The sequence below is a fragment of the Dama dama genome, chromosome 9, assembly GCF_033118175.1.
Source record: "Dama dama isolate Ldn47 chromosome 9, ASM3311817v1, whole genome shotgun sequence".
NCBI lineage: Eukaryota > Metazoa > Chordata > Mammalia > Artiodactyla > Cervidae > Dama > Dama dama.
The window spans coordinates 67,126,971-67,154,612 of record NC_083689.1 but is presented as its reverse complement, the minus strand read 5'-3'; the positions used below and the strand labels follow the sequence as shown (position 1 = coordinate 67,154,612).

General features: G+C 42.5%; 1 protein-coding gene across 3 annotated transcripts in view; it reads right to left on the bottom strand.

The window, feature by feature from the left end:
- Nucleotides 1–27,642, bottom strand: part of GRIA1 (glutamate ionotropic receptor AMPA type subunit 1) — a 342,504-nt gene that overhangs the window by 111,932 nt on the left and 202,930 nt on the right. For all 3 annotated transcript variants that reach the window (XM_061151788.1, XM_061151787.1, XM_061151789.1), the window contains 3 exons: nucleotides 25,724–25,777; nucleotides 4,320–4,481; nucleotides 1,566–1,733 (listed from right to left, as the gene is read on the bottom strand). In XM_061151788.1, coding sequence (XP_061007771.1) covers nucleotides 1,566–1,733; nucleotides 4,320–4,481; nucleotides 25,724–25,777 — 384 coding nt within the window. The remainder of the gene's footprint in view (nucleotides 1–1,565; nucleotides 1,734–4,319; nucleotides 4,482–25,723; nucleotides 25,778–27,642) is intronic.

The following is a 27,642-nucleotide window of genomic DNA, read 5'->3' as shown; positions in this document are numbered from 1 at the left end:
GTCTCCTGAGTCAGAGTCCTTTCTGCCAATCACATTGTCTCCAGGCTTCATCACTGTCATGGTGATGTCAGCGTATCCTTCCAGGGACATCCTTAAGATGAGAGAGGCAAGGGAGCTGGAAGGGTTGGGAAGCTGAGGGCAAGTCCCTGGGACCTTCTGAAACCAGCTTCACATTGCAAACAGAAGCTGTCTCGACTGTGGAGCCTGGAAGAGCATTTTAAGTAAGCCAGAAGGCAGGCACCACACCTTTGGCAATCATTCTGAAGCTGCTGGGTTGTCGGCTCTTGCTGCCTAGCTATTCGGGGCCACCCTGCACAGTGATGGGGGGTGGGGCAAAAGGGGCTGTGGGTGGACCCGTTTACATCTAGCCACAGGGCAATTGCTTTGCTTCATTCCAAAGGACAGAAGTCTGTGTTCTCCTCTACGTGCAGGCGCTTCATCCGAGCTAAAGAACAACTGATGATATTCCTGTCTTGTGTGTTTCTCCAGGTTGTAAAAATTGCTGGAGCTGTGCATGTGTGGTTGGAAAACAAATGGGAACAGTTGTACGTTTTGCTCTACATTTCTCCCTCATTCAGAAATGCTCCTCTCCTCTCTTGGATGGAGAGAGCAGGTCCTGAGAGTCATTTGCTCCGAAACATCTTGCTGTTGCCAGCTCACCACTGTGTCTGATCCTTGGACATTCCTCTGAAGTGAGCCCTGCCCTCTGTGCCCAGTCCCCTTTGGAAATACAGTCTCTTTCAGGAGGCATCAGGGGCATCATAAAGTGTGGTATGTGTCAGGACTTGGAGAACTAGTCTGTGCTTGAGGTGCTTCTAGAAACTTCTAGAGATTTCTAGGCATTCAGGGAAAGATAAAGCTGGGCAAGTCCCCAGAACTTTCTAAACCAGGAATGTTAAACACACGGCTCACGTGTATCTGTCTAATCCTGCTTCCACAACAGACATATCACTGAGCGTTTCTATTCCTCCCTGTTGAGTCTGGATTCAGCCTCAGAATCCTCTGCAGAGTCAATTGATTGGAAGGTCCTGACCATTTTCTATCCCTGTTCTTTGCCCGTTCTTCAGTGCAAACAAAATTGATGATTGCAATGCTGAGAAGCAAGAAAATAGAATCAGAAATGTTGAGAAACATTTTCAGGGTCCCATCCTGACATGTGCCCAGACAGCAAAGATAATGAAGAAATCTAGAAAATCAGGGCAAGAGAGCAGAGTCTCTGAGAGCCTGCAAAAATGATTCAGTTTTATCCTTGTGTATCTCAAGTCCCCTTTCAAATACAGCATCACTGGCTTCCCCTTCTTAGCATAAAGCCTAAGCAGAAAATAGAGCTCTTGTGCTGTCAGGAATGACTAGTCCATACTATTAAGTTTTTTAATTTTGTTTTTCAAATTTCTACATGACTTTTCTTATATGTCAGAGCCACAAACACAATGCAGTGGTGGTCCAAACTTCCGGTGTGCTCCACCTTTTTTTTTTTTTTCAATAGCTACATCCCACCTGACACTGATGCTGACATCCCCTGCGAGGCTCCCATAGGCTGGGGCCACCATCGTTGCCAGCCTCACCTGCTGCAGAGCTCTCTGGATGTCGATGCCCTGGCCCCAGGGCACGGCTGGGTTAGCCAGGCAGTCCCCAGCATTCCCCCGGCGGGAGATATCGATTCTCTGCCTCCGCAGGCTCTGGAAAGCCTCAGCCATCACCTTCACCCCATCGTAGGTGAGCGCAGAGGTGTACTGGTGGGAGGAACAGAGACAGTTGGGTGTCAGAGAGAGAGCTGGCAGGGAGGCAGGTGGGAGCTGCATCTGGGAAGGAGCTTGCTGGTGATGAGGGTGCCTGCAGTGAGCCAGGGGTGGGGGGTATGGTGGGGCCGGGGAGCAGCTGTAAGCAGGAAGCACCTGTCTCTCAGATGGGGGCTGCTGCTCCACCTCCCTAGCCAGTATTGCCCTCCTGAACTGTGAGTTCAGTATTACTGCTGGTTGTGAGGCTCAGAGAGAATTCTAGAATTTTGTATCCAATCCACTTTAAGATGTTGGTTCATTTGGGGGGAAAAGGCATAGACTGAATACAAAACACCGAAATTAAATACAACACATCTGCATCTGTCTGATACAGTCCATGAAAACGACTTGGTTTTCTCTCTGTCACCAATTGGGAGCCAAGAACAGTTTACTCCACCATCCCTGGTGACAGTAAAAGCAAAAAAAAAAAAAAAAAAGAATAATCTGAGACGGGTAAGCTCTTAATTATTTCTGCATGCAGCTCACTCAAGTGGCAAGTTTATATTCCACAAAATTTCCTCTTGTGCTTCTTCATGCTAAGCTTCAATTTTATCCCCATCTTATCTAAGAAGGTACTAAAATATTGAAACAAAAGCAAGATAAGAATCCAGAAAAACATTTCCCAGCACTGGCAATCATATCTATTCTCATTAATTTGTCTCTGATGTCTAGCATGTTCTCTGGTACATCCTAAAGTTCACAGTTCAGTCTTGTAGAATGAATGTATAGGTATTTTTCCAGCTTTTAACTTTGTTCCTTTTGCTTTTGGGGCTTTCCTGGTGGCACAATGGTAAACAATCTACTTGCCAAGCAGGAGACATGGGTTCAATCCCTGGGTTGGGAAGATCCACTGGAGAAGGAAATGGCAGCCCACTCAAGTATTCTTGTCTAGGAAATCCCATGGTCACAAGGAGCCTGATGGGCTATAGACCATGGGGTTGCAAAGAACTGGACATTAGTTAGCCACTGAGTGTGCATGCACACAGATACACAAACACTTCCTTTTTAAAGTAAAGACATTACACTTGGTTATCTTTATAATCATTTCCAATCTTTTGGAAATTGGATGGGATAGTCACATGTTAATTAATGAAACTGTTCTGTAGTTTACTCATTGCTTGAAATCACATTTGTGATTTTGTTTGCTTAAGCTCATGTTGAAGTGCCTTTATTTCTAAGTTCCCGAATCAGTTTGAGCAAAACTGGGATGACAGTGTCTTGGTTCAGTGGCCTGACATTTACAAAATGAAACTGACCAGGGGAATGAGAAAGTTGGCAAGGATCCACAGTTGGCCCTGGATAAACAGATTTAGCCTCAGAATCCTTCTCAACACATTGTTCCCCACAGCCACTGCCAAACTGTTAGATTTGATGTGGGAAAGAGAAATTATCCTTTATTCTTATTCTGGAGTGAAAGTGAGTGTTGCTCAGTTGTGTCTGACTCTTTGTGACCCCATGGACTATACAGTCCATGGAATTCTCTAGGCCAGAATACTGGAGTGGGTAGCCCTTCCCTTCTCTAGGAGATCTTCCCAACCCAGGGATTGAACCCAGGGATCGAACCCAGGTCTCCTGCATTGCAGGAGGACTCTTTACCAGTTGAGCCACAAGGGAAGCCCAAGAATACTGGAGTGGGTAGCCTATCCCTTCTCCAGTGGATCTTCCTGATCCAGGAATCAAACTGGGGTCTCCTGCATTGCAGGCAGATTCTTTACCAACTGAGTTATCAGGGAAGCCCATCTTTATTCTAAACCATTATCAAATAGAAAACAAAATAGATTTTAGCCGCAGGGTTTAAAGCTGCCTTGCTGGGAATGAGAAGCTGGTAGTCTGCATGATATTTGGGAGTTGACTTTCTGAGGCAGAAATGTACTGGTTATTGCTTAGTTAAATTTCCTTGACTTTTAGCCAGATATGCAGCTGACCAGAAGGACCAGCCCACTGCACAAATCTAGGAGGCTCAATTCATGAAGAAAAAAATGCTAATATCATCCCCCTGGAGTTGTGCAACATGGTGGTCCTGCCCAGAGTAGAGACACCATTTTCTAGTTCCTGCTGTAGCTAGCTGGGGTAGGTTCCTGAGATGTGGCCAATAGCAGGTGAGGGGAAGATCTGTATGTGACTGATGGAAAGAGTTCTTAAGGGAAACAGTTTTGCTTTCTATTTTCCTTTTCCCTTCCTGGTGGGTAGAATACTGAGGTAACTGTTGGTGCTTCTGCAGCCATTTTGGGCTATCAGGTAGCAGCTATATGCTGAGGATAGCAGAATAGGAAGATAGAAAAAGTCTCTAAGTGCTTGGTGATTGTGAAACCATTATGCAAGCCCCACTTCTAAATTTTGTTTATATGAAAAAGGAGCAAAATGTCTATCTTGTTAAAACCTTTGTCATTCTGGAATGTTCATACCCTCAGTCTTTATGGATCTACTTTCCTAAGCTTGTTCCTCTTAGAAAGTCTGTCCTTTTCTCACGGCGAATACTACCCAGGAGTCTAGGGGAGGCGAAGGGACCAGCAGGGGTCTTTCTTGCCTTAGGTCTCTTACCTTAGGTCTCTTCCAGTCCACCCGGGTGTGGTCCCGAGCATCACTGTTTTTCCATTGCTGCATGATCTTGGCCGGGATGGTGTCTGTGTAGTTCACCAACTGGAAACCTGTTACGTTTGCTCCACTCTCCTTGAATTTGTTTAAGTCAATGTCCATGAAACCCTGGGTGGTGAGGAAGGGAAAGAAGTTAGAATATGCTGCCTGGATGCATCAATTTAACCATGTTACAGAATCACAGCATTTTCTACCCTGTTCAGACTTAAGGTGAAACTGACTTAATGGAGAGGCAGTTGCAGTTCCCTTCCTTCTGACCTCTGTTATCACTTACTTGGTGTGCGAAGTTAGCTCATTGGTTAAGAGCACTTGCTCCGGAGCCAGCCATGCCTAGGCTGAAGAGTAGGCTCTGCTACTCAGAGCTATGAGTTACATACTCTACCTTGGACCAAGTTCCCTGATGGTTTCCTGTATGAATAATGGAGGTTAGGAGGCTGGGGAGAAAAAGTAGTGCAATGATGCATGTCAAGTCCATGTTGCAAGACTGAGTGATCAATAAACAGTGGCTGGGATTATTATAACAACACAGATATGTGATAGTTTAAAAAACATGAGGAGGGACCTTTGTCCTTTACCATCATCACTGTGCCCTTTCTGACTGGAGAGGCATCTGAAGTCTCTCCGGGGCAAGCTTCTGTGGGCGCCCCAAGGTCCCCAGCACGTCCCCAGCATGTCTGGAAGAGGCTGGATGCTGATTATGCCTCCCCGCCTCCCCTCAACCCTCTCCACCTGGTGCTTTTTCCTGTGCTGCAGGCAAGGTCTTGCAAGTGAGGCCCGATCAATTCTATCCACAAAGGATTTCTTATTGGGAATGGAAAACTTTCCTCCCCATTTGGCGAGTTCATTTAAACTCAGGAAGCCTTCAAGATAGAAAGGAAACCTTGTATCTGTATAATGTATTCCACAGTGTACTGTACTTTCAAATCTATGGCTGCATTTCACTTTAATGCCTTTACAAGGTATTAAAAAGCAGAGACATTACTTTGCCAACAAAGGTCTGTCTAGTCAAGGCTATGGTTTTTCCAGTGGTCATGTATGGATGTGAGAGTTGGACTGTGAAGAAAGCTGAGCACTGAAAAATTGATGCTTTTGAACTGTGGTGTTGCAGAAGACTCTTGAGAGTCCCTTGGACTGCAAGGAGATCCAACCAGTCCATCCTAAAGGAGATCAGTCCTGGCTGTTCATTGGAAGGACTGATGCTGAAGCTGAAACTCCAGTACTTTGGCCACCTCATGTGAAGAGTTGACTCATTGGAAAAGACCCTGATGCTGGGAGGGATTGGGGGCAGGAGGAGAAGGGGATGACAGAGGATGAGATGCCTGGATGGCATCACCGACTCGATGGACATGGGTTTGAGTAAACTCCGGGAGTTGGTGATGGACAGGGAGGCCTGGTGTGCTGTGATTCATGGGGTCTCAGAGAGTCAGACACGACTGAGCAACTGAATTGAACTGAACTAAAGGTAGAAATTGTACATCTGTTTGCCGGATAAAGAAACTGAGTTAGAGAATTGCTTGCACAAAGTCATTCAGTGATTTAGTGGCATAGAGGGGACAGGAACTGAGGCCTTCTGAAGGCCTATGCTTACTTATTCTCTTGTCATAAATTCAACAAACATTTTTTGAAAGCCAGTGTACTATTCTAATGCTATCCTAATGCAGTGTATTATTCTAATAGTGAGTAAAATAAGTTCCTTCTCTTATGAAGCTTACTTTCTAGTGAGAAGAATGGACCATAAACAAATTATTGTGTATAAAATAAGCTAAAAGAAAAATTAAAATAAAAAGCTAAAAGGATATATTGTACAATACAGGGCAAATGTTTTATAATAACTATAAATGAAATATAGCCTTTAAACATTGTGAATCATGAAGAATTGATGCTTTCAAATTGTGGTGCTGGAGAAGACTCTTGAGAGTGCCTTGGGCAGCAAGGAGCTCAAACCAGTCAATCCTAAAGGAAATCGGTCTTGGGTATTCTTTGGAAGGATTGATGCTGAAGCTGAAGCTCCAATACTTTGGCCACCTGATACGAAGAACTGACTCATTGGAAAAGACCCTGATGCTGGGAAAGATTGAGGGCAGGAGGAGAAGGGGACGACAGAGGATGAGATGGTTGGATGGCATCAGTGACTCAATGGACATAAGTTTGAGCAAGCTCCGGGAGATAGTGAAGGACAGGGAAGCCTGGCATGCTGCAGTCCATGGGGTCACAAAGAGTTAGACACACCTTTGCAAGTGAACAACAGCAATGTGGTATTTATTATACATCAACTATATTTCACTTTTTAAAAAGTAAGCATGCAGCAGTGTATAGGGTAGAATCCAGTAGAGGACACTGTGCGGTAGGTAGCTATGAGTTCTCTGAAGGAGGATGAAGAGGGGAAAGAGGATGAGGAGAGGAGAGCTGTGCCTGGCCCCGGGAAGCGTGATCCAAATGAGCTGCCCTGAGGAGGTGGTGTCGACACAGGGACCTGACTGATGTGAAGCTGTGGCATGAGCTCTGGGGGAATCTGGGGAAGAGCATTCTGAGCAAAGGCTTAGAGATTGGAGGACCCTTAGCATATTCTAGAAACAGTAAGAAGACTGGTGTGACTAGCACAGCACGAGAGAGAGAGAGAGAGAGGGTGGGAAATGCAGTTGGGGGGTGGGGGGCAGCCCAGAGTTGGATCCTAGAAAGCCTTGTGATCATCTGGGTTTCTCTTTAGGTGTAATTGGTGCCCATTTCAGGAATTTGAGCAGGGATCACAAAGCCATTGCTCTCTGAACTCTGTGGCTTAGGGAAACTGCCAGATCCCAAGGGGTGAAATGGGGGAATGAACACAGGAAGTAGTTTGGTGGATTGAGGCTAGGAAGAACTGTGGTCTGGCAGCTCTGAGCCCCCATCACTGCCTCAGCTCTGCCTGGAGACCCTAAAACATTGTCCTAGTCTCTTGATTTCTCCCTGACTCAATCTGCCTTCCTTACCTAAAAGATCTGGTCATTAACTAGTGTAAGTTCAATGTATGAAGCAGGGCACTCAAAGCTGGTGCTCTGGGACAACCCAGAGGGATGGGGTGGGGAGGGAGGTGAGAAGGGGTGTTCGGATGGTGGGACACAAGTACACCCATGGCTGATCATGGCAAAAACCACAACAACTAGCCTTCAATTAAAATGAATTAATTAATTTTTAAAAAAAGAATAGAATTAAAAAAATAAAATATCTGGTCATTAATAACTTCATGACTCAAAGACCTTCCCCCCACCCTATGCCTCTAAAGTTCAGTGATTCTTTATTATTCCTATTTTATAAACAAACTGAGCTCAGCTCTACTCTGAGCCTTTGCCCAGCTATTCTCTATGCCTGGAAGTGAGTTCTCCCTGGCCAGCTCATGTCCATCCTTGGGTCTCAGCTAAAATGCAGTGTCTTCAGAGAGCTTTCTCCTGTAACGTGCTTAGTTGCTCAGTTGTATCCAACTCTTTGTGACCCCATGGACTAGGGTCTGCCAGGCTCCTCTGTCCATGGAGTTGTCCAGGCAAGAATACTGGAATGGGTTGCCATTCCCTTCTCCAGGGGATCTTCCTGACCCAGGGATCAAACTGGTTCTCCTGCACTGCAAGTGGATTCTTCGCCATCTGAGCCACCTGGGACTCCTTATCTAAAGACCCAGTTCTCATCCTTGATAGATGCCCTTGGTGTTCTGCTCATTTCCACATCTCCCCAATAGACACTGATATTCCACTTTTTATACTAACTACAGCTACCTATTACTTCACCCACAGGTAGGGTAAGCCAGATGTATTGAGGAGTTCATACACCCAGAGCAGCTCTCTGCTCTTGGGGAATTAGTAGAATCCATAGCCCTCTCCCTTGGGTGGGTTACCATGAGGTACACTCTACAGCCAAGTCTAGAGCTTCTGTAAGGGATGGAGTCCCATAGCCCGAGATAAGTGCCTTGATTATGCACCTTTTTCAGCTGCCTGCTTTTCCATCCCTACCTTCTTGTTGTTGTTCAATTGCTCAGTGGTGTTTGACTCTTTGTAGCTCCATGGACTGCAGCAAGCCAGGCTTTCCTGTCCTTCACTATCTCCCAAAGTTTGCTCAAACTCATGTTCGTTGAGTCAGTGATGCCATCCAACCATCTCATCCTCTGCTGTCTCCTTCTCCTCCTGCCCTTAATCTTTCCCAGTGTCAGGGCCTTTTTCAATTTGTAAACTCTTACATTCCTACCTCACATCCCTGATTCCCTGATGTTATTTCTCAGATTAGCATCCAAAGAAGCTACTTGTATTTGAATTGCTGTCTTAAGACCTGGTTCTAGTAGAACTCAATCAAGTTACTTCCAACATGCAGTCTAGTCAGTTCCTTCTCAGTGCTCTGCTTATCACCCATTTGAGATGATCTGGTTTGCTCATTTGTTTCCTTGTCCTCTCTCCTTGTGTTGGAATGTCAGTTCCATGAGAGTAGGGATATTTTTCTGTTTTGTTCATGGTTGTGTCCTAGAACCCAACATCTAGCACCATGTCTGACACAAAGTGGGTTCTCAATACATTTTTATTGGGTGAATGAATAAAAAAAAGCCAAAGACATTTCTCAAGCAACAATGCTAATTTGTCAGGGAAAGTATGATCTCCGGCAATAAATCCAGTGGATGATTTAAATTGTTTGACAAGGGAAGCTCATGTTGGAAATGCATTTAGTGACTAACTTTACCTACAGCTATAGTTTACAGACATTCACAGGAGTCTGCTGAATTGTGCAAGGATTCTAGCAAGCTTTTAGTGCAGATGAAATTGGAATTAGGTTCTTATACCCAACAGGCATCCTAAGACATTCTACCACCTAAGAGTACAGCCACCCCACCCCTGGTTAAAGGCTAATGCACAGTGGAGAGATTTCCCATAATTTTTAGAGATTTTAAAAAGAACATCTTATTCATAAAATAACTATTGAGAGAATAAAATGAAAGCCATCTCCTGCAGTCAAATTCCATCGCTTGAAAATCTGTAATAAGCTCCCGGGTATTTTGTACTGACTGCCCCCATCAATGTAATGGGGGCCAAAGGAAATGGCAGAGTTTATTCAAACATAAATGCCACTCAGCTCTATCACCAGAATGTCTGACTGCAAGGTGACTGGAGCCAGACCTGAAGTTATTTCCAATCAAACTGATGGGACCTCTACCTGAACTTCTCAGCTCCCCTGAGAAAGAAGGGACAAAGAATATAAAATAAGCTCTTATCTGCACTATTAGGGAAGACACGAAATGAGGGACTAACTTGGCATCAACATGCATTCACCTAGTAGAAGACATCCTCGCCTTCTACTCATGGAAGATTTCATGCTTGAATGGTGATCTTGAATCTCCACAATGTCTTTAATCATGAAGATTAAATCAGTCTCTTATAGCTACTGGACTTGATCTCTCCATAATGCAAGAAAACAGACCATTCCAATAGAGAAAACTGTTCTTGACTAAGAAGAGGAAATAAAGGTGTGAAATATTTGCCTACAGGTCAGCTGGGAAATTCAACCCACCCACTCTAGTCCCCCGAGCATGCTCATTAAACATGGTTTAATTAAATCATTTTCTAATTTTCTTTGCCATTTTATTTAAAAAACCTTAGGGGGTAATATTTGGTAATGAGTACATTTTGCTTTATCCGTGCTATTAATTATATAATATTATAAAAGGATTCAACATTGCTAATTGTATTATATTAAAGATTAAATGATGAAGTCTGATCTTAAGCACTGTCTTTGAGTCATTTTGCCTGTTTTATAACATGCCCCCAAATGTGGAGTCTGTTGCTCTGTATGCTGTGACTAGTGAATGAAATGAAATTAATCCACAAAATGCTCTGTTCAAGTTATTCAGGATGAGAATTCAGGTCTCCTAAACCCAGATGCCTCTCAGTGTCTCTCCAGCACTGCACCCAATGCTGTTCTTCACAAAGTGACTGTTTATCATCTAAGATAACCCTCTGTGATAAGTGAGCTCCTGGAGCTGTTAGATCATGGTGTCCCTGTCTGCTTCTGCGGTTCCTCTGTGACATTTCACACTCTCCCATGTCCTACTGATGAATGGGGGACAGAAGAATGGTCTGCCTGTCATTTTCATTCAAGTGCAAATGAACAGGCTCTTAGGATAGAGGTCCTTCATCTGTGGGACCCATCACAATACATAAGAGAGGTTCTGCATAATGGTTATCATGCAGGAACTCTGGAGAGGAAACCAGATATCTCTATAAAGCTCTGATGCTGGTCCTATGGCTCAGCGGTAAAGAATCTGCCAGTGATGCAGGAGACACAGGTTTGATCTCTGGGTTGGGAAGATCCCCTGGAGAAGGAAATGGTAGGAAAGGAATCTCTACCCACTCCAGTATTCTTGCCTGGAAAATCCCACAGACAGAAGAGTCTGGCGGGCTGCAGTTCATGGGGTTGCAGAAGAGTCAGATGTGATTTAGCAACTAAATAGCAACAATGCTGGTCAATCAAAAATCAAGGTAAAACATATTATAAAGGGACTAATTAGAAGAATTCCAAACAATAGCATGACTAATGAACATTGAGGACAGGATGTGGAAAATAGTATGAAGTGGTTCATCTTTAACTGAGGAGACACACATGGAATGAAAGTTGATAAAGCAAGAAAAAGAGACATAGACATATTACATAGAAGTGTATAGAGGGAACTACTAGAATCACCAAACACAGAAAATGTTTAAAATAGTTTTTTCTAAGAAGTATGAGACTAGAGAGAGTAGGATTTGCTTTTTTTTTTTATAACCTTCCCTAATAATTTTTTTCTTTTTTATAACCATGTGAGTATGTTTTCTTTTTAGTACTGTTGAAAAATAAACATAGATCCCCAGATAATTTTGATGTACCTTACTGGCTCAGAATCACCTGTAAGTCCCTGGAAAGTGGGAGAGGGAGTGTCAGTGACAGAACAGGGAAGAGAAGTCATTGCATGGGTTGATATGGTCTATTAAGGGAGCCCTGCTTAATTTGTTGTCTCTTGGCCTAGAATTAAAGAACACTGGTGCCGTTAAATATTCTACTGAAACATAGTTTTAGAAACATTGTTCCTAAGGATGACAGATATGACAACAATGGCGCAACTGTTATTTCTTGTGCATCATATAACTTCATTTATATAGCTCTTTGAGAATTCTGAAGTTGTTGTCATTTAAAGTTGAAAAATGAAATAATCCATCAGCAGTCACCGCTGGGTTTATTAAACATTCCCCAAGCTCTTTTCCTGAGCCAGGCATTCTATTAAATGCTTTATATACATAATCCTATTTAATCCTCCCAAACAGCCCTGAGGGGTGAACATGCACAGTAGGTGCTAGGTACTCATTTGCATAAATGAGTGAGTATCTGTCCCAGTTTTACATGCGCGGAGCTGTGATTCAAAGACCTCTGGAACCCACCCCCCGCCCCCCAACCCGAGATCCCCCAGAAGCAAGGATTCCAGCTGTGGTCCAGCCATCAAATCTGTCATCTTCGTCTGTGTACACTGCTTTGCCAGCCGTGGAACACGGGAACATAACTTTAGTAAGGGATTTCCAGATTGCCCCAGATTAAGAGGGACAAAGAAGCTCAGACAGCATGGCTGACAGTTAGTAGCCTAGAACAGAGGTCTCACTCTGCCAAAGAGGGGTTACAGATTGGTTAGATGTTTCTCAAGCCTCTGATTTATATGAAGTTTTTTAGTACCCACCTACTCCATATCCATACCAGGAGTCAGCAATTTTTTTTTTTTCTGGATAAGTGGTCATATTGTGAATTTTTTAGGTTTACAGGTCATGTTGTTTCTGTCATAACTATTCAATGCAGCTATTAGAGCAGGAAAGCAGGCCTAGATAATAGAAAATGAAATAGCATGATTGTGTCCCCTCCACTCCCAATGGTTGAATTTGACCCAGGGGCCACAGTTTAGGTTTATTGATGCCAGGAAGAAAGATGTTAGAGATCGGACCAAACCCCTTGTTGTCCAGAGAGGAGACTATTGGCCTCAAGGTTGTAGGCTGGTTAGAGTGTGAGCTGGGGTTGGGATCTGTATTCCCTAAGCTCTCACTGTAGGAGGCCATGCACTGCTGACCCGTGGTTAGAACAGCGTGACTGGGGGAGGGGAGGACGTGCTCACTTAATTAAACCAGTTAAGGTAGTCATCCCATCTATCATATCTCAATGATCATTTTCAAAGGATTAGCGCAAAAAGGCATGCCAAATAATTATGATATCCAAAAGAGATGTTTAACACCATAACTATATTAGATGTACTTTCACGTTGCTGAAAAGATTTAGAAAATGCTTTGAGGATTGTGAGGAGGCTCTGGGCTATCATTATGACTTTTAATTATCATGTGTGCCTGGAAACAAAACATCTTGAGGATGTGTGCTTACTGATTATTTAAGCTCTCTGAGGCTTAGCTCTCTGGTTTTCAAAATGCAGATATAATAGCACCTACAGCATAGAATTGGTACAAGATTTTTTTTAAAAAGTGTGTATAAATATTTAGAGCTGTGTCTGGCACAAAGTAAGCATTTAATAAATCTTAGTTATTATTATCATCATCATATTTACCATCATCACTATGATGCAGTCCAAAGAGGTTAGGTGTTACAACTACTTGAAAACCAGGCACTGGGGGTTTGGGATGGACATGTCCACACTGCTATGTTTAAAATGGATAACCAACAAGGAACTACTATATGGCACATGGAACTCTGCTCAATGTTACCTGGCAGTCTGGAAAAGAGGGGAGTTTGGGAGAGAATGGATACATGTGCATGTATGGCTGAATCCTTTGCTCTTCACCTGAAACTGTCACACATTGTTAATTGGCTATACCCCAATACAAAATACAAAGTTAAAAAAACCCTAAAACCAGGCACTGGGTCAGGCAAGACACCTGAGCCCACAGGAGGCAGGTGTATAGGAATGCAGCTTTCAAAAGATAAAAAGCTTTTATCTTCAAAGCCAGATTTCCTTTCTCTCTGGGGTTCTTTCAGGGGGTCACACACAAGCTGCTCAGCTGTCATCATCCTGCTTGGGCTGATACCACGCCCATTAGATGGAAGAGGGAACAGCCAGCATTGTGAAGAGAAAGGGGCCAAAGAGAAGGATTCTTAACAAGCCCTGGAGGTGGGAAAGAAAACTCCCTCCATCTCATCCACCTGAGATCTAGAAGAGGTAAGATTAGAACAAATTGAAGAACTTGCACTTTATAGTCTGAACAGCACAAGTTGAACATGGCAAGTTTCCCCAGATTATCAGGTAAATTCTTAGGTGACAGCTCCATAGAGAGGATAGTTATAGGAAAGTACAGTTCGAAAAGTCTCGTTACGTTAGAAATGCTTGAAAAAAGTGGGGATGTTCAACCTGAAAATAATGAAAGACTAAGAGGGGAAGTGAAGGATGTATTCCAATCCCAGAAGGGCTTTACGGGGGGCGGGGTGGGGGGCAATATTTGTTCTTTAAGGTAGGCCAGAACCAACCAATGGACAGAAGTCATGGGAGTCAGAATTAGGCTAAAATAATAATGATGACAATCACAGCGCCTAACATGTATTAGACCTGAACTACATAGTAGGCACTATGCTGAGAACTTGATTTGTATGATCTCATATAATCCTTGGAATAATCCTGTGAAGCAGGTACTTTTATCATTTCCACATGGCAGATTAGAAAACTGAGTCTTAAATGAATGCAGTAGTTTCTGCCCAATATAACATAGCTAGTGAGGGGCAGAGACCACAGTCATAGCAAGTGACAAGACTCTGTGCTCTCTTTCTAACCACTGTACATTCTGCCTCCTCATCACTAGTCAGTCTGATTCATTTGTCTCCTGTCCTGCAATGAACTAAGCCCTTGGAATGGCTTGTATCTCTATACTACTAAGAAGAAGGAATTAGCAGTTTTCTAGGCGACCTGGGTTTTAGTCTTCAACTCTTTTTTAAAACTGGATTATAGTTGCTTTACAACGTCCTGTCGGTTTCTACTGTATGGCAAAGTGAATCAGCCATCCATATACATGTATTCCCCTTTTTTTGGGTTTCCTTCCCATTTAGGTCACCACAGAGCACTGAGTAGAATTGCCTGTACTATGCAGTAGGTTCTCATTGGTTATCTATTTTATACATAGTGGTGTATATATGCCAATCCCAATCTCCCAATCCATTCCTTCCCCCAACCCCCACCCAGTATCCATACCTCTGTTCTCTACATGTGTCTTTATTTCTGCTTTTCAAATAAGATCATGTATACCATTTTTCCAGCTTCCACATATACACATTAATATATGATACTTGTTTTTCCCCTTTTCTAACTTACTTCACTCTGTATGACAGTCCCTAGGTTCATCCATGTCTCTTAAAATTTTAATGTGTGCTGTTTCTTGGGATGTGAACCTCCAAACTCTTTATTTCTCTCTCTCTCAGGGTCTCTCCCAGTATCCACAGCACAGTACCTGGAGCAGGCTAATGGCTTAATTCATTCACACCAAGGAGTGAAGCAATAAACAATCATGTCTTCACTTATCCTTCTCATGGTTTTCTTGTTAAGTTTCCATCCATCATCTCTCACCCTCTTAACTTTCTTGTGGACCAAAGAGTTTTGTTATTGACTTTTTTTTGGGTAATATTGATCCAGGCACTAGATTGTTGATCTGCACAGTGAGGCCCTTGGCTGGATCAGTGAGTGATCTTTCCAACTGTTGTCCCAGGCTGTAGGCATTTTAGAGTCTACCAAGTTGAATTAGGGGGAAGGAAGAAGAATGGGGTTCTAGATTCCTACTCTCCCTCTACCATCAAAGCAGCTTTGCTTTTTCATCTGTTTCACATACGGGGTTCTCCTCAAGATTCCATTTGAAAATAGAGCTTTAAACTAAAAAGTTTGGAAACTTCTGAGCCAGTTGATTTTTCCCTTAAGGGCTTTTCAGCTTTGATCTACAATTCTGTGATCACACAGGTGTGTGCACATGAATATGGAGATACGTGAGTTCATGGAATATTCCTGAGATGAGGACTTTGTTCTGTCCTCAAATAACCATGTCTCTGCATACAGTGTTCAGATTTTCCTATTTTAGCCACTTTAACTGACTGGAACTTGAATGTGTTCTCGCCCTATATAATCCCTCATAACACAGGCTTATCTGGTTCCCGCCAAGTCAATAAGACATTGCAGCTGTGCTTAAAACAGCTAAAACATTATTTGAATTGGAAAAAAGAAAAAAGTCTCTAGTGTTAACTCTTATCCAAGTACATTTGAAAGAAGGGCTGGCACCTATATACTTCCGTTCAGTTCAGTTCAGTCGCTCAGTCATGTCTGACTCTCTGTGACCCCATGAATCGCAGCACGCCAGGCCTCCCTGTCCATCACCAACTCCCAGAGCTTACTCAAACCCATGTCCATTGAGTCAGTGATGCCATCCAGCCATCTCATCCTCTCTCGCCCCCTTCTCCTCCTGTCCCCAATCCCTACCAGTATCAGGGTCTTTCCCAATGAGTCAGTTCTTCACATCAGGTGGCCAAAGTCTTGGAGTTTCAGCTTCAGCAATCAGTCCTTCCAATGAACAGCCAGGACTGATCTTTAGGATGGACTGGTTGGATCTCCTTGCAGGGACTCTCAAGAGTCTTTTCCAACACCACAGTTCAAAAGCATCAATTCTTCGGCACTTAGCTTTCTTCACCATCCAACTCTCACATCCATACATGATCACTGGAGAAACCATAGCCTTGACTAGGCGGACCTTTGTTGGCAAAGTAATGTCTCTGCTTTTAATATGCCGTCTAGGTTGGTCATAACTTTGCTTCCAAGGAGTAAGCGTCTTTTAATTTCATGGCTGCAATTACCATCTGCAGTGATTTTGGAGCCCAAAAAATTGAAGTCTGATACTGTTTCCACTGTTTCCCCATCTATTTCCCATGAAGTTATGGGACCAGATGCCATGATCTTAGTTTTCCGAATGTTGAGCTTTAAGCCAACTTTTTCACTCTTCTCTTTCACTTTCATCAAGAGGCTTTTTAGTTCCTCTTCACTTTCTGCCATAAGGGTGGTGTCATCTGCATATCTGAGATTATTGATATTTCTCCCAGCAATCTTGAGTCCAGCTTGTGCTTCTTCCAGCCCAGCGTTTCTCATGATGTACTCTGCATATAAGTTAGATAAGCAGGGTGACAATATACAGCCTTGATGTACTCCTTTTCCTATTTGGAACCAGTCTGTTGTTCCATGTCCAGTTCTAACTGTTGCTTCCTGACCTGCATACAGGTTTCTCAAGAGCAGGTCAGGTGGTCTGGTATTCCTATCTCTTTCAGAATTTTCCACAGTTTATTGTGATCTACACAGTCAAAGGCTTTGGCATAGTCAATAAAGCAGAAATAGATGTTTTTCTGGAACTCTATTGCTTTTTTGATGACCCAGCAGATGTTGGCAGTTTGATCTCTGGTTCCTCTGTCTTTCCTAAAACCAGCTTGAACATCTGGAAGTTCACGGTTCACGTATTGCTGAAGCTTATATGCTTAGATACCTTCAAACACACAATCAGACATATCCCCCAAACACAAGTCCACTTGTGTTTAAAATGATTTTTAAAGGTGGTTGGGATCTCACAGTCTGGGGGTTTAGGATAAAATGACACTTTGTGGCAGAAAGTCAGGGGGCCCCTAGACTAGGCTGTCAATGCATGATTAAAGAAGTACAGTATCTGGCCTGGTATTGGTTGGTCTTCCAGAATCTCCCTTAATGTTAACTTTGTTCTGTCTGCAGTCAGAGGTGCCACCTGGCCATGGCCACCTCAGAGCAGGAGCCAAAGACCAATTGAAAATCCAGCCTAAGGAGTATGCCTATGCCTACTTGTTGCTGTTGTCCAGTCTCTAAGTCGTGTCTGACTCTTTGGAACCCCATCGACTGCAGCATGCCAGGTTCCTCTGTCCTCCACTGTTTTCTAGAGTTTGTTCAAATTTATGCCCATCATGTCAGTGATGCTATCTGACCATCTCATCCTCTGCCACCCACTTCTATTTTTGCCCTCAATCTTTCCCAGCATCAGGGTCTTTTCCAGTAAGTCGGCTCTTCTCATTGGGTGACCGAAGTATTGGAACTTCAACTTCAAGCAACAGTCCTTCCAATGAATATTCAGGGTTGATTTCCTTTAGGATTGACTGGTTTGATCTCTTTGCAGTCCAAGGGACTTTCAAGAGTCTTCTCCAACACTACAGTTCAAAAGCATCAATTCTTCAGTGCTCAGCCTTTTTTGTAGTCCAACTCTCACATCTGTACCTGACTACTGGATAAACCATAGCTTGACTGTATGGAACTTTGTTGACAAAGTGATGTCTGTGCTTTTTAATATGCTGTCTAGGCCCATGAAGGGGCTTATGCCTGGAGTTCCTGGCAGACTTGAAACCAACAATGTCTCCCTTTCATATGATCAAAACCTTTCTGTCCACGAAGGATCAACCTACTTTTTAAATAAAACACCAGCTTAAACATCCTCAGGGGCTCCCCAAGAGTAGGCACCCTCTGAATGCTTGGTGAAAAAGGAATGAAAATTCAAACATAGCATTAAAATTGAAACCTAGCAGGATGGGTAAAGGAATATTCTAGTTCATTCATTCATTCATTCATCTGTATCTAATATCGCCAAGCACATATGGGACAAAGGGATACAGCAGAGAATAAGATACACTTGGTCCTTGTTTTTGTTAGTTAAAGTTTAGTGAGAAAGACCAGTATTGCCCATTTAATTATAGAGCAAAATAAGTAGGACAAAACCTGGCCCTGGAACTCAGGGAAGGCTTCCCAATGGAAACACAGAAGCTGAAAGAATAGGAGGCTTTGGTTGGGTGAAGAGTGCAAGGAAGAACTCTCTAATCAGAAAACACACAGGCTTGGAGATTCCAAGTCAGAGTGACCAAGGGTGGTGAATCAGAGGAATCGCATGTACACATCAGCTTAGCATCAGGAGGGACAGACCCCTTAAGTGCCAGTTTTGGCAGTAGGTTAGGGTAGTGTACAGCTTGGAAGGTTCGGCCCTCACTTCCTTACTTGTCCCTCTTTTTTAAAATTTGTATTTATTTTGTGATTTTTCTCTGGCATTCTTTTAAAACTTTATTGATATGTTCTAGCTGGAAGACAAAGCCAAGTTGTTTCCGGGATAAAAATGAAGCCACATGCTTCTTAATGCTTCTTAGCGCTGCTGGTGTGAGCCTGGTGTGGTGGGAGGTATGCTCGGTTCATGTCTGATGTTCGTTTGGTGGGCTGTTAGAACCGTGCCCTGTGAGAAGGCCCTGGGGGGATGCGACGATGAGGGGCATCCAGGCTAGAGGAGCAAATGCCAGGAGCAAGCAGGGTAGGTGGTTCCCTCTCAGTGGGTGTTATTCGAACAGGAACCAGGTGGATGTGCTTCTGTTAGGGACGTTGTAGAGGAGAGTCTGGCCTTTTATGGGAAGTGGTTTAGCTGCCCTCTGAGTCTCATATCTACCTACTCATTTGCATATTCATAGCTGTACTTATAGTCTACCATTGATCTCTGCCTCTTTTAGCAAGACACAAGGAATTTGCCTGTAAGTTCATGTGATAAATGGATACCAGCATTGTTTATTTCCTGAGAAGTCATTTCACTCACTCATTCATTCATTCGGTGACTTTTTAAAGAACACCATTACATGAAGCTCATTTTGGCTGGTGAACTGGAAATTCATCAGTGAGAAAGGCAAATTCCTTCCTCCAGGAGCTTATAGACAACAGGGAGGAAGGTATTATATTATTGTATTTCTATTATTATTTTACCATAATTATTATATTATTATAACAATATAATTATATAATATATATTTATATTATATAATTATATTATATATAATTATAGTATTATATTATTGATAGTTATTATTATAATTACCACTATTATTATAGTGGTGGATGAGATTTAGTCTAGAAGGGGGTTGAGGGACCTCAAGGATGGTATCTTGTTCCCAGATATTGTGTTTTCTTTCCCCCCCAAATGATAATGATGATGGTGATTACAATGATGATGATGGTGGTAATTGTTAACATTTATTGAGTGTTTTTGGGGGGCCGACTATAATTATGAGGACTTACAAAGTTATTATTTCACTTAATTCACATGATAGCCCATGTGGAGGTAGATGATACTACATTCCTTTTTTTTTGCAGATGAGGCAGTGGAAGCTCAGAGAGGGTAGGTTATTTTACTAATACTGCACAGTTAATAAATATAAAACCAGAATTCAAACCCAGGTCTGTCTGACCCAGAGCCATTCTCCCCAACAACTGCACCACCTTCCTAACTAAAGAAACAATGCAGAAACCAAACATGAACATGTATTGAGATGACGTGGGCAGAAGAAAGCAGACACGCTTAGCCTTATAGAAGGCATAGACAGATTTCTCTGCACAGGGGAGCAAGGAGATGAAAGTACCTTCTTCTCAGGACTCATACAGCAGAGGGGCAGCAGCGTGGAGCTGAGTCTTGGATGAGCTGCGTCTTGGATGAGCTGCCACATGGACCAGAACTACTTCTAACTAACATTTCACAGGAGGTCATCTGCAACCACGTGGGGGAAATGGCTGACCACCCTGGTCCCCAGATACCCCAATAAGATGTGAGATGACCTGTCCTCAGTTTGTGTTTCCCTCAGCTTTTGTGCACTAGAAATTGCAGTCCATATCCATGGGAAATTGGTTGAGGAACCTCTAAAGACACCAAAATCTTCAGATTCTCAAATCTCTTATATAAAATGTCATAATATTTGCATATAAACTGTGCATATATGTGCATTCTCCTGAATACTTTAAGCCATCTCTAGGTTACTTATAATACCTGATAAAATGTAAATGCTATGTCACTAGCTGGAAATACCATATAAAGGCTAGGTAGATCGTTGCCAATATATATCACATTCAAGTTTTGCATTTCAGAACTTTCTGGATTTTTTTTTTCAAATATTTTTGACCTGTGGTGGGTTGAATCCATGGATATAGAATCCATGGATGTGAAGGACCAACTGTATAATTATAATAAAATTCCATCAGTATCCAGTGGAAAATGAAATGGGGATTTGAGAGCTTGAGTCTGAATTCCAGGTCTATTGCTGCAATTGTAGCAAGATTTAAACTCAAACCCTCTAGTCAAGAGCCCATCCTCCCGCTGCACCTGACCCCCTCCTCTTGCTCAGCAGTCATATGGCACAGTGTAAGAACATGGATTTGGGAGTTCTGTAGTCCTGGAGGGGAAGCCCAGCTCCATGATTTTATCAATTTAGTGACCAGAAAGCTCACTTTCTGAACCTTGGTGTCTTCATTTGATAAATGGGGTTTTTATCAACCTCGAGGACTATTATGAAGATTTAATGGTTAACCAGTTATAATGTTTGGACTATAGCAATCACTCAGTGAATAGCTGAGTTATCACGCTTGTTATTGTTGTTGTAGTTATTTATTAGGGGTTTAAGGCAGTCTAGTTCAGTGGTTCCAGTGGTTTGGCCTAAGTTTAGCCTGGTCATCCTATTCTCAGGATCACATCACTTGGTTTCTGTCAGATTCTTCAGAGCCAAACTCCATTGACCAGTAGTGCTTGCCTTCTTCCTCTGCAGCTCAGTCATGTAACATCTTGGAACCTCAGTTCTCTCTTCTGTAAAATGGGGGTGATAGAGTCTGCTGCTGCTAAGTCGCTTCAGTTGTGTCTGACTCTGTGTGACCCCGTAGATGGCAGCCCACCAGGCTCCTCTGTCCCTGGGATTCTCCAGGCAACAATACTGGAGTGGGTTGCCATTTCCTTCTCCAGTGCATGAAAGTGGAAAGGGAAAGTGAAGTCGCTCAGTCATGCCTGACTCTTAGCGACCCCATGGACCGCAGCCTACCAGGCTCCTCCGTCCATGGGATTTTCCAGGCAAGCGTACTGGAGTGGGTTGCCATTGCCTTCTCCATGATAGAGTCTACCTTGCTTATTTCATAAGGATACTGTGGGATGTGATGCATGCCAAAATGTCACATTAGCTATAGCATGGTGGAAAAATGAGAGGAATTGCTGTTATTATTATTGTTATGAATGCCCTGAAAGGTGAATGTGAAGTGTCTGACTCTTTGCGACCTTATGGACTGTAGCCTACCAGGCTTCTCCATCCGTGGAATTTTCCAGGCAAGAGTACTGGAGTGGGTTGCCATTTCCTTCTCCAAGGGATCGTCCCGACCCAGGGATCACACCCGGGTCTCCCGCATTGCTGGCAGACACTTTACCATCTGAGCCACCTGCGAAGCCCATGAATGCCCTAGGCAGCATGAACTGCTCCATATTGAAAGACAACCAATACCTTCAGTCTTTCAGTGCTTCTCAAACTGGGATCTGGTGGACCCTTTATAAATTCTCAGAGGTCTGCTAGTTCTCTGCAAGAATTTTTAAATGTTGTGCTTATTTATTTCAGTGAAACTCAATCATCAATATTAATTATCTAATCATTTGTCTCACGCTGTGAGTACTCTTGTTTGCAGTCCCAGTGGACTGAAAAATTTAATCATTAGCTCAGTGTTTCCCAAACTGTCTGTGCAGATGCATTCTAGGGGTCCACATATCTTTCTTTTGAGAAACACTAGTTTGTTCTAAGATTTGCTGCTGATGCATTGTAGAGATAAGAGCTATAACTGGAGAGCTCCGGCTGATAACTGTCTGCTTTGATCACAGTCTCCGAGTAGTGAGTGAGAGCTGAGTCAGGGCTGGGTTTGGAGGAGGCCTGACAGCCAGACAGGAGAGTTTGATTCTCCAGGAGATTCCAGGACCCAGGAGCTTCTTTAAGTAGTAATGGTATAGTTCACCAATTTCTATGGCAACCCACTCCAGTATTGCCTGGGAAATCCCATGGACAAAGGAGCCTGGCGAGCTACAGTCCATAGGATTGCGAAGAGTTGGATACAACTGAGCAACTGAGTATGCACTCAAGTTCACTTTATGGACATCCCAATACTATGGAAATAGAAATATACATCTATCCATCATATATAAAATAAGAATGCATACACCAGCATTTATGTGCATGGGCATATACATGCACATATACGTACAGACACATGTGAGTATGTTTAGATGGGCACATTTAATATATGAAGCAAGGATTCCCCACTATGTAGAGCAATTTAACTTTTTCTAGGCATGGTGGCATTCAGCAACATACTGGCCTTCCGCAGTGATTCTATGAGCATAGAATAGGAACTATTATTCTCAGTGAGGAAACTGAGTGCTGGCAAATTGCCTAAGATCACAAAGAAGCTGGCCGAGGATGGTGTCTGGACAAAAAGCAGGGTTTTTCTTTCTTTGTTTTTTTAATGACTCCTGTTATAAAGCTCTCCTCCCTGACCCAGGGTTCTCCTTCCGTCTTCTCTTCCAGTAGCCCTCCAAACCCAGAAAAGCATCCCTCCAAAGTGACCTGTTACAGGAACACTGTTGGCTTCTTTGAAGCTCACACAGTCTGACAGGGACAGAAAGAACCTTGAAATAAAAAGTAGCTCCCTCCTTTGTTAAACCTTTCAAAAGCTCCCTTAGTTTCTAACTCTATAATTACACCCTAATCACAAGCATGCTGAAGGAGGGGGTCAGTTCCATGCAGCAGTGGGCTAATTATGTGGCAGAATTTCTAAAAATTACCATCTTATAAATTGTGTGATTCCTCTGAAGGGGGAAGAAGAACACACACACCACATACTCCACTGTTTCAAACTGAATTAATTAGTAATTTGAAGCCCAATTATCAACTAATCTATTGGAACATGCAAGTCTTTTGTATTTGGATGGTATATTCAATTTGCATCCTATTAGCTGGCAGTTGTAAGAATTTGAGAGCTCATTAGGTCAGGGGAGAAAAAAAGAATGCAGATCAGAAGGCTGCAGACACCCTAAGGGCTGACTTGGTGATGCTGTGACTAAGGGGTCACTTGGCAACAGATGGAGGCTGGCAATGTAATTACCTGAGGTCTTTGGGTGGCTTTGAGGTCACTGATGTGTAATTTCTATCTTATCCTGGAGAGATGATTATGCATGCCCCCACCCTTATTCTGTGTATTCTCAAGCAGCAGGGTGCCCACATGATCTGTGCTGAGAGATGTCCTGATATAGTAGAAAAGGCATAGGCCTGCTAACCCTGGTGCCAGGCCTAGCTCTATCACTGACTTGTGTGAGCCTGGCCAAGTCATACCCCCTTGCTGGTTTAACCATAAGCAAATGTTTCCCTCTAAGCAAATGAAACTTAGATAGAGCTGACTTCCAAAGTCTCTTCTAGGATGAAGGATCTAAGTGAGATTCAAGGGATGTCAAGAGTTTTTTTTCATTACAAAGTCAACAATTTCATCCTTGCAAATGGTTTTTGAGGATGCAACTCTTGGTTCCCCCAAAAGTGTCTGGATGGTTATTATCCATTTAAAAGGCAAGTATGTCTGAGAAAAGTAACATATTTATCTATTAATAGCTAGACCTTAATTAACTTATCTTAATAAGTCCTTATTTCTCGTCTTGACCATGAAATACCAAGACTGCTAAGGCTAGGAAGTTTCCAAGAGGAAAGATGGTTCAGGTAGGAATATTTCTGAGGCTGGAGATCAGTCAGAAAGAGAGACAGAGCTTAAGAATTAGGCAAGATATTTTGGTCCCACTTTTTACTCCTACCACTTTGACCTTTACCATGCCCAGACCCTGTGCCTTTGTCCTGTTAGTGATCCTTATTCTAAAGATAAGTAGGAAAATATCAATCTCTTATTCAGTTAATATTACAGGAATAATTACCACAAATAACATGGCTAAAACTGAGTGATATAATTTGTTATGGGCAAAAAGCTAAAAAATCACATCTTAAAGGAAACACAGAAAATCATAAAGAAGGCTAGGATAATAAGCAAACTTTGTAGAAAAAGCTATCATTAAGGAAATCTGACAACTGTTTAAACTGTCACATGGCAAAATTTGTTATTTATTAAAAATTTGCTGGGAGATGCAACCACTTTACAAAATAGTTTTGGCATTCCTCAAAATATTAACCATAGAGTTACCATGTATCCCAGTGATTTCACTCCTAGGTTTGTGCTCAAGAGAAGAATTTGTATACAAATGTTTGTAGAAGTAGAATTCATGATAGTCAAAAAGCGAAAACAACTCAAGTGTTTATCAGCTGGTGTGTGGATAAACAAAATGGGATACACCTGTATAATGGAATGTTACTTGGCAGTAAAAAGGAATGAAGAACTGATATGTGGTACCAACATGGATGGATGTTGAAAACATTATGCTAAGTGAAAGAAGCCAGTCAGATATTCTGTGATTCTAATATCCAGAATAAGCAAGTCCATAGAGATAGAAAGTAGTTTACTGGTTGCCAAAGGCTGGAGGAATTTGGGGGAAAATAGGGAGTAACTGCTAATGTATGGGGTTTCTTTTGGGGGATGATGGAGATATTTAAAAATGAGATTGTGGTGGTGTTTCATAATTCTGTGAATATACATAAAAGAATTGACTTGTGTACTTTAAATGGATGAGCTTTACATCATGTGAATTGCATCTTAATAACACTCTTTAAAAATAAGGCAAAGTAAAAATAAATTTGGCTTTGGGGAAAAAACAAAACAAAACACTGGAAGTCTCAAACTTCATAATTTAAAAAGGTAGATGAGAAAACATGACCCAGGACTTGCCAAAATAGACTTGCCAAAATGGATGGCCACAAAGAAAATTCATAATGATACATACATGTCACTAGGAATAATTTAATGTACCAAAAATTATCTTATGAGTCAAGTCTTCATACCCTGAAAAATAATTGCACCCAATAAAAATAACTGTAGTACATAAAAATGAAAGTAAAAATTTTCTTTAAAAGACAGCTTATCTATGCCACAAAAAAAAGAGAATAAAAACTAAATTGTCATAATATTGTTCATGGTATAAAACTGTTTCTGGTTAAATACTTGTCAGTGCTAGTATTCTTATGATTTAAACATTTGTATTTATAAACAGTCAAACTATCATTGGTGTCAAAACAGAGAATCAAAACCAGTGAGGTTAAAGCATCTTGTATCCATTCAAAGATGTGGTGATTTTGTTGTTACTGCCAAGTGGCAGAGTCGATTAAAGCTGGAATTATGATGACTAATAAAGGCCTGTCCACCAGTGTGATCTCTTACAAGGAAGCTTAGAGAGTCACGTTAAGTGTGCTGTGGGTTTTGCAGGGGCACAGCTGAAGCTTGAAATTGCCTGTCCCATACATGCAGTTCCTACCAGCCAGGGACCACAGTAGCAAGCCAGGCCCCAAACATGGAAAGACTCACCAGGTGAGGGCTTGCAGTGTCCTCTACTCACCAGATTTGCAAGGATATAGTGGTAGCCAATGCCATTCTTTTCCAGCTTTACAATCTATAAAACACAACCAGGGAGGATACATGCATTAATCGTACTGCCCATTAAAGCTACACCTGCAATAATAATAGCAATGAACATTGAATGCTGACTGCCCTGTCCTATCCTAAGTACTCAAGCTACAGTATCACAGCCACCCAGTGATGGTGGCATTGCTGATACCCTTGTTTTTACAGATAGGAATGGAGGCTTAGAGAAGTTAAATAAACTCCCTGAGGTTACCCAGATATTAAGTGCAGATACAAGATTTGAAATCATTTTTGCCTGATTCCAGGGATGGAGTAGTGTTATTACAACCCAAGGTCCTGGCTAAAATGTTCACTTCTTTCCTTCTTCCATAAAGCCTTCTCCATTCATGGAGATTCTTTCTGTACACAGTGAGAATCATCTGTTGTATTGGATTCCCTCTCACTGTTATAATGATATCTGCTGCTTGAGTGGACAGAGAAGTGGATGCGTGGTCAAATGGGTGGTTGGATGATTGCACCCCGGTTCTTGAACTTCACATCCTTGCATGGGTCACATTCAGATACAGTTCCTTCCTTTGTGCCTTCTTCCCTGAACCAGTTGGGTATTCAGACATTTCTGCAATTTTGAGTGCAAGCCGGAAGCTGGGAGGGAATGTCAGGATCATCTGATCCACCCCTCACTGTACAGATGGGAAGTCTGGGCCCAGAGTTGGGGCGTGATCTATCAGATCCCACAGCAGTATGGTAGCGGTGTCAGGACATTGCATTGTGTGGCACGCATGCTCAGTCATGTCCAACGCTTTGAGACCCTATGGACTATAGCCCACCACGCTCCTCTGTCCATGGATTTCCTAGGCAAGAGTACTGGAGCAGGTTGCCATTTTCTTCTCCAGGGGATCTTTCTGACCCAAGGGTTGAACCTGTGTCTCCTGCCTTGGCAGGCGGATTCTTTACCACTGCGCCACCTGGAAATCTCTAGTGTTAGGACAGGGACCTGGCTGTTGTGAGGCTTTCCATAGGATATCTGAAATAAGAGCCAGGGTCTCCAAACACCCCTCCATCTTGCATGCACAGGCTGTCTCTAATCATTCTAGGCAGGAAAATATCTGTAGAAAGAACTACCCAGAGATTTGCTTGGGCATCCAGATACACTACCCAGCTGGGAACAGCTAAGACTGTGGACCTTGGTTTAGCCCTAGCTCAGCCAGCAAGGTAACTTGATCTGCTTCTTTTTAATCATCAAAATGAGGTTAGTACAGCCTGCTCAGTGCCCCTCCCCCTGCACTGTAACAAGGAGACATAAAACAGAGGAGAAGCATTTGGGCTTCTTCTCCAACTGAATAAATTTTCGAGGTTATTAACAGCCACATTCAGATATCTACTTAATTGGATGTATGTGCATAGCAGCTCACATTTTTTTTTTATGGTGAGAATAATTAAATGCAAGTGCATACAATGAATGCTCTAAAATAGTGGCTAGCATGTGAAATTCCAGACCATGGAGCTCAAATACTATTGGGATGATAGTTTTATTAATAATTCTTCATTGCTTTTTCATTTTCTTGTCAAATGGCTTGCTGCGCTTTCAACAATGAGATACCATTATCAGAAACCTATTCAGCTTCAAATTAACACAAAACAGCAAACAAAAGACAGATTGAAACCCACTGCCTCAGGGCAATAGATAAGAATAGTCTCTGCAGGATGAAATTACAGGTTGAAACATAAGAAACAATAATGAATGATTTTTGACCAATAAAGATTAGTAATTTCATATAGTTGGACCTAAACACCAACCTTTCCACCCATCTTCTCACCTACCTACCTGATGACCTCCTTTCCCTTTTACAAATATTAAGTGCTTACTATCTACCAAGCACTGTGCTGAGAATA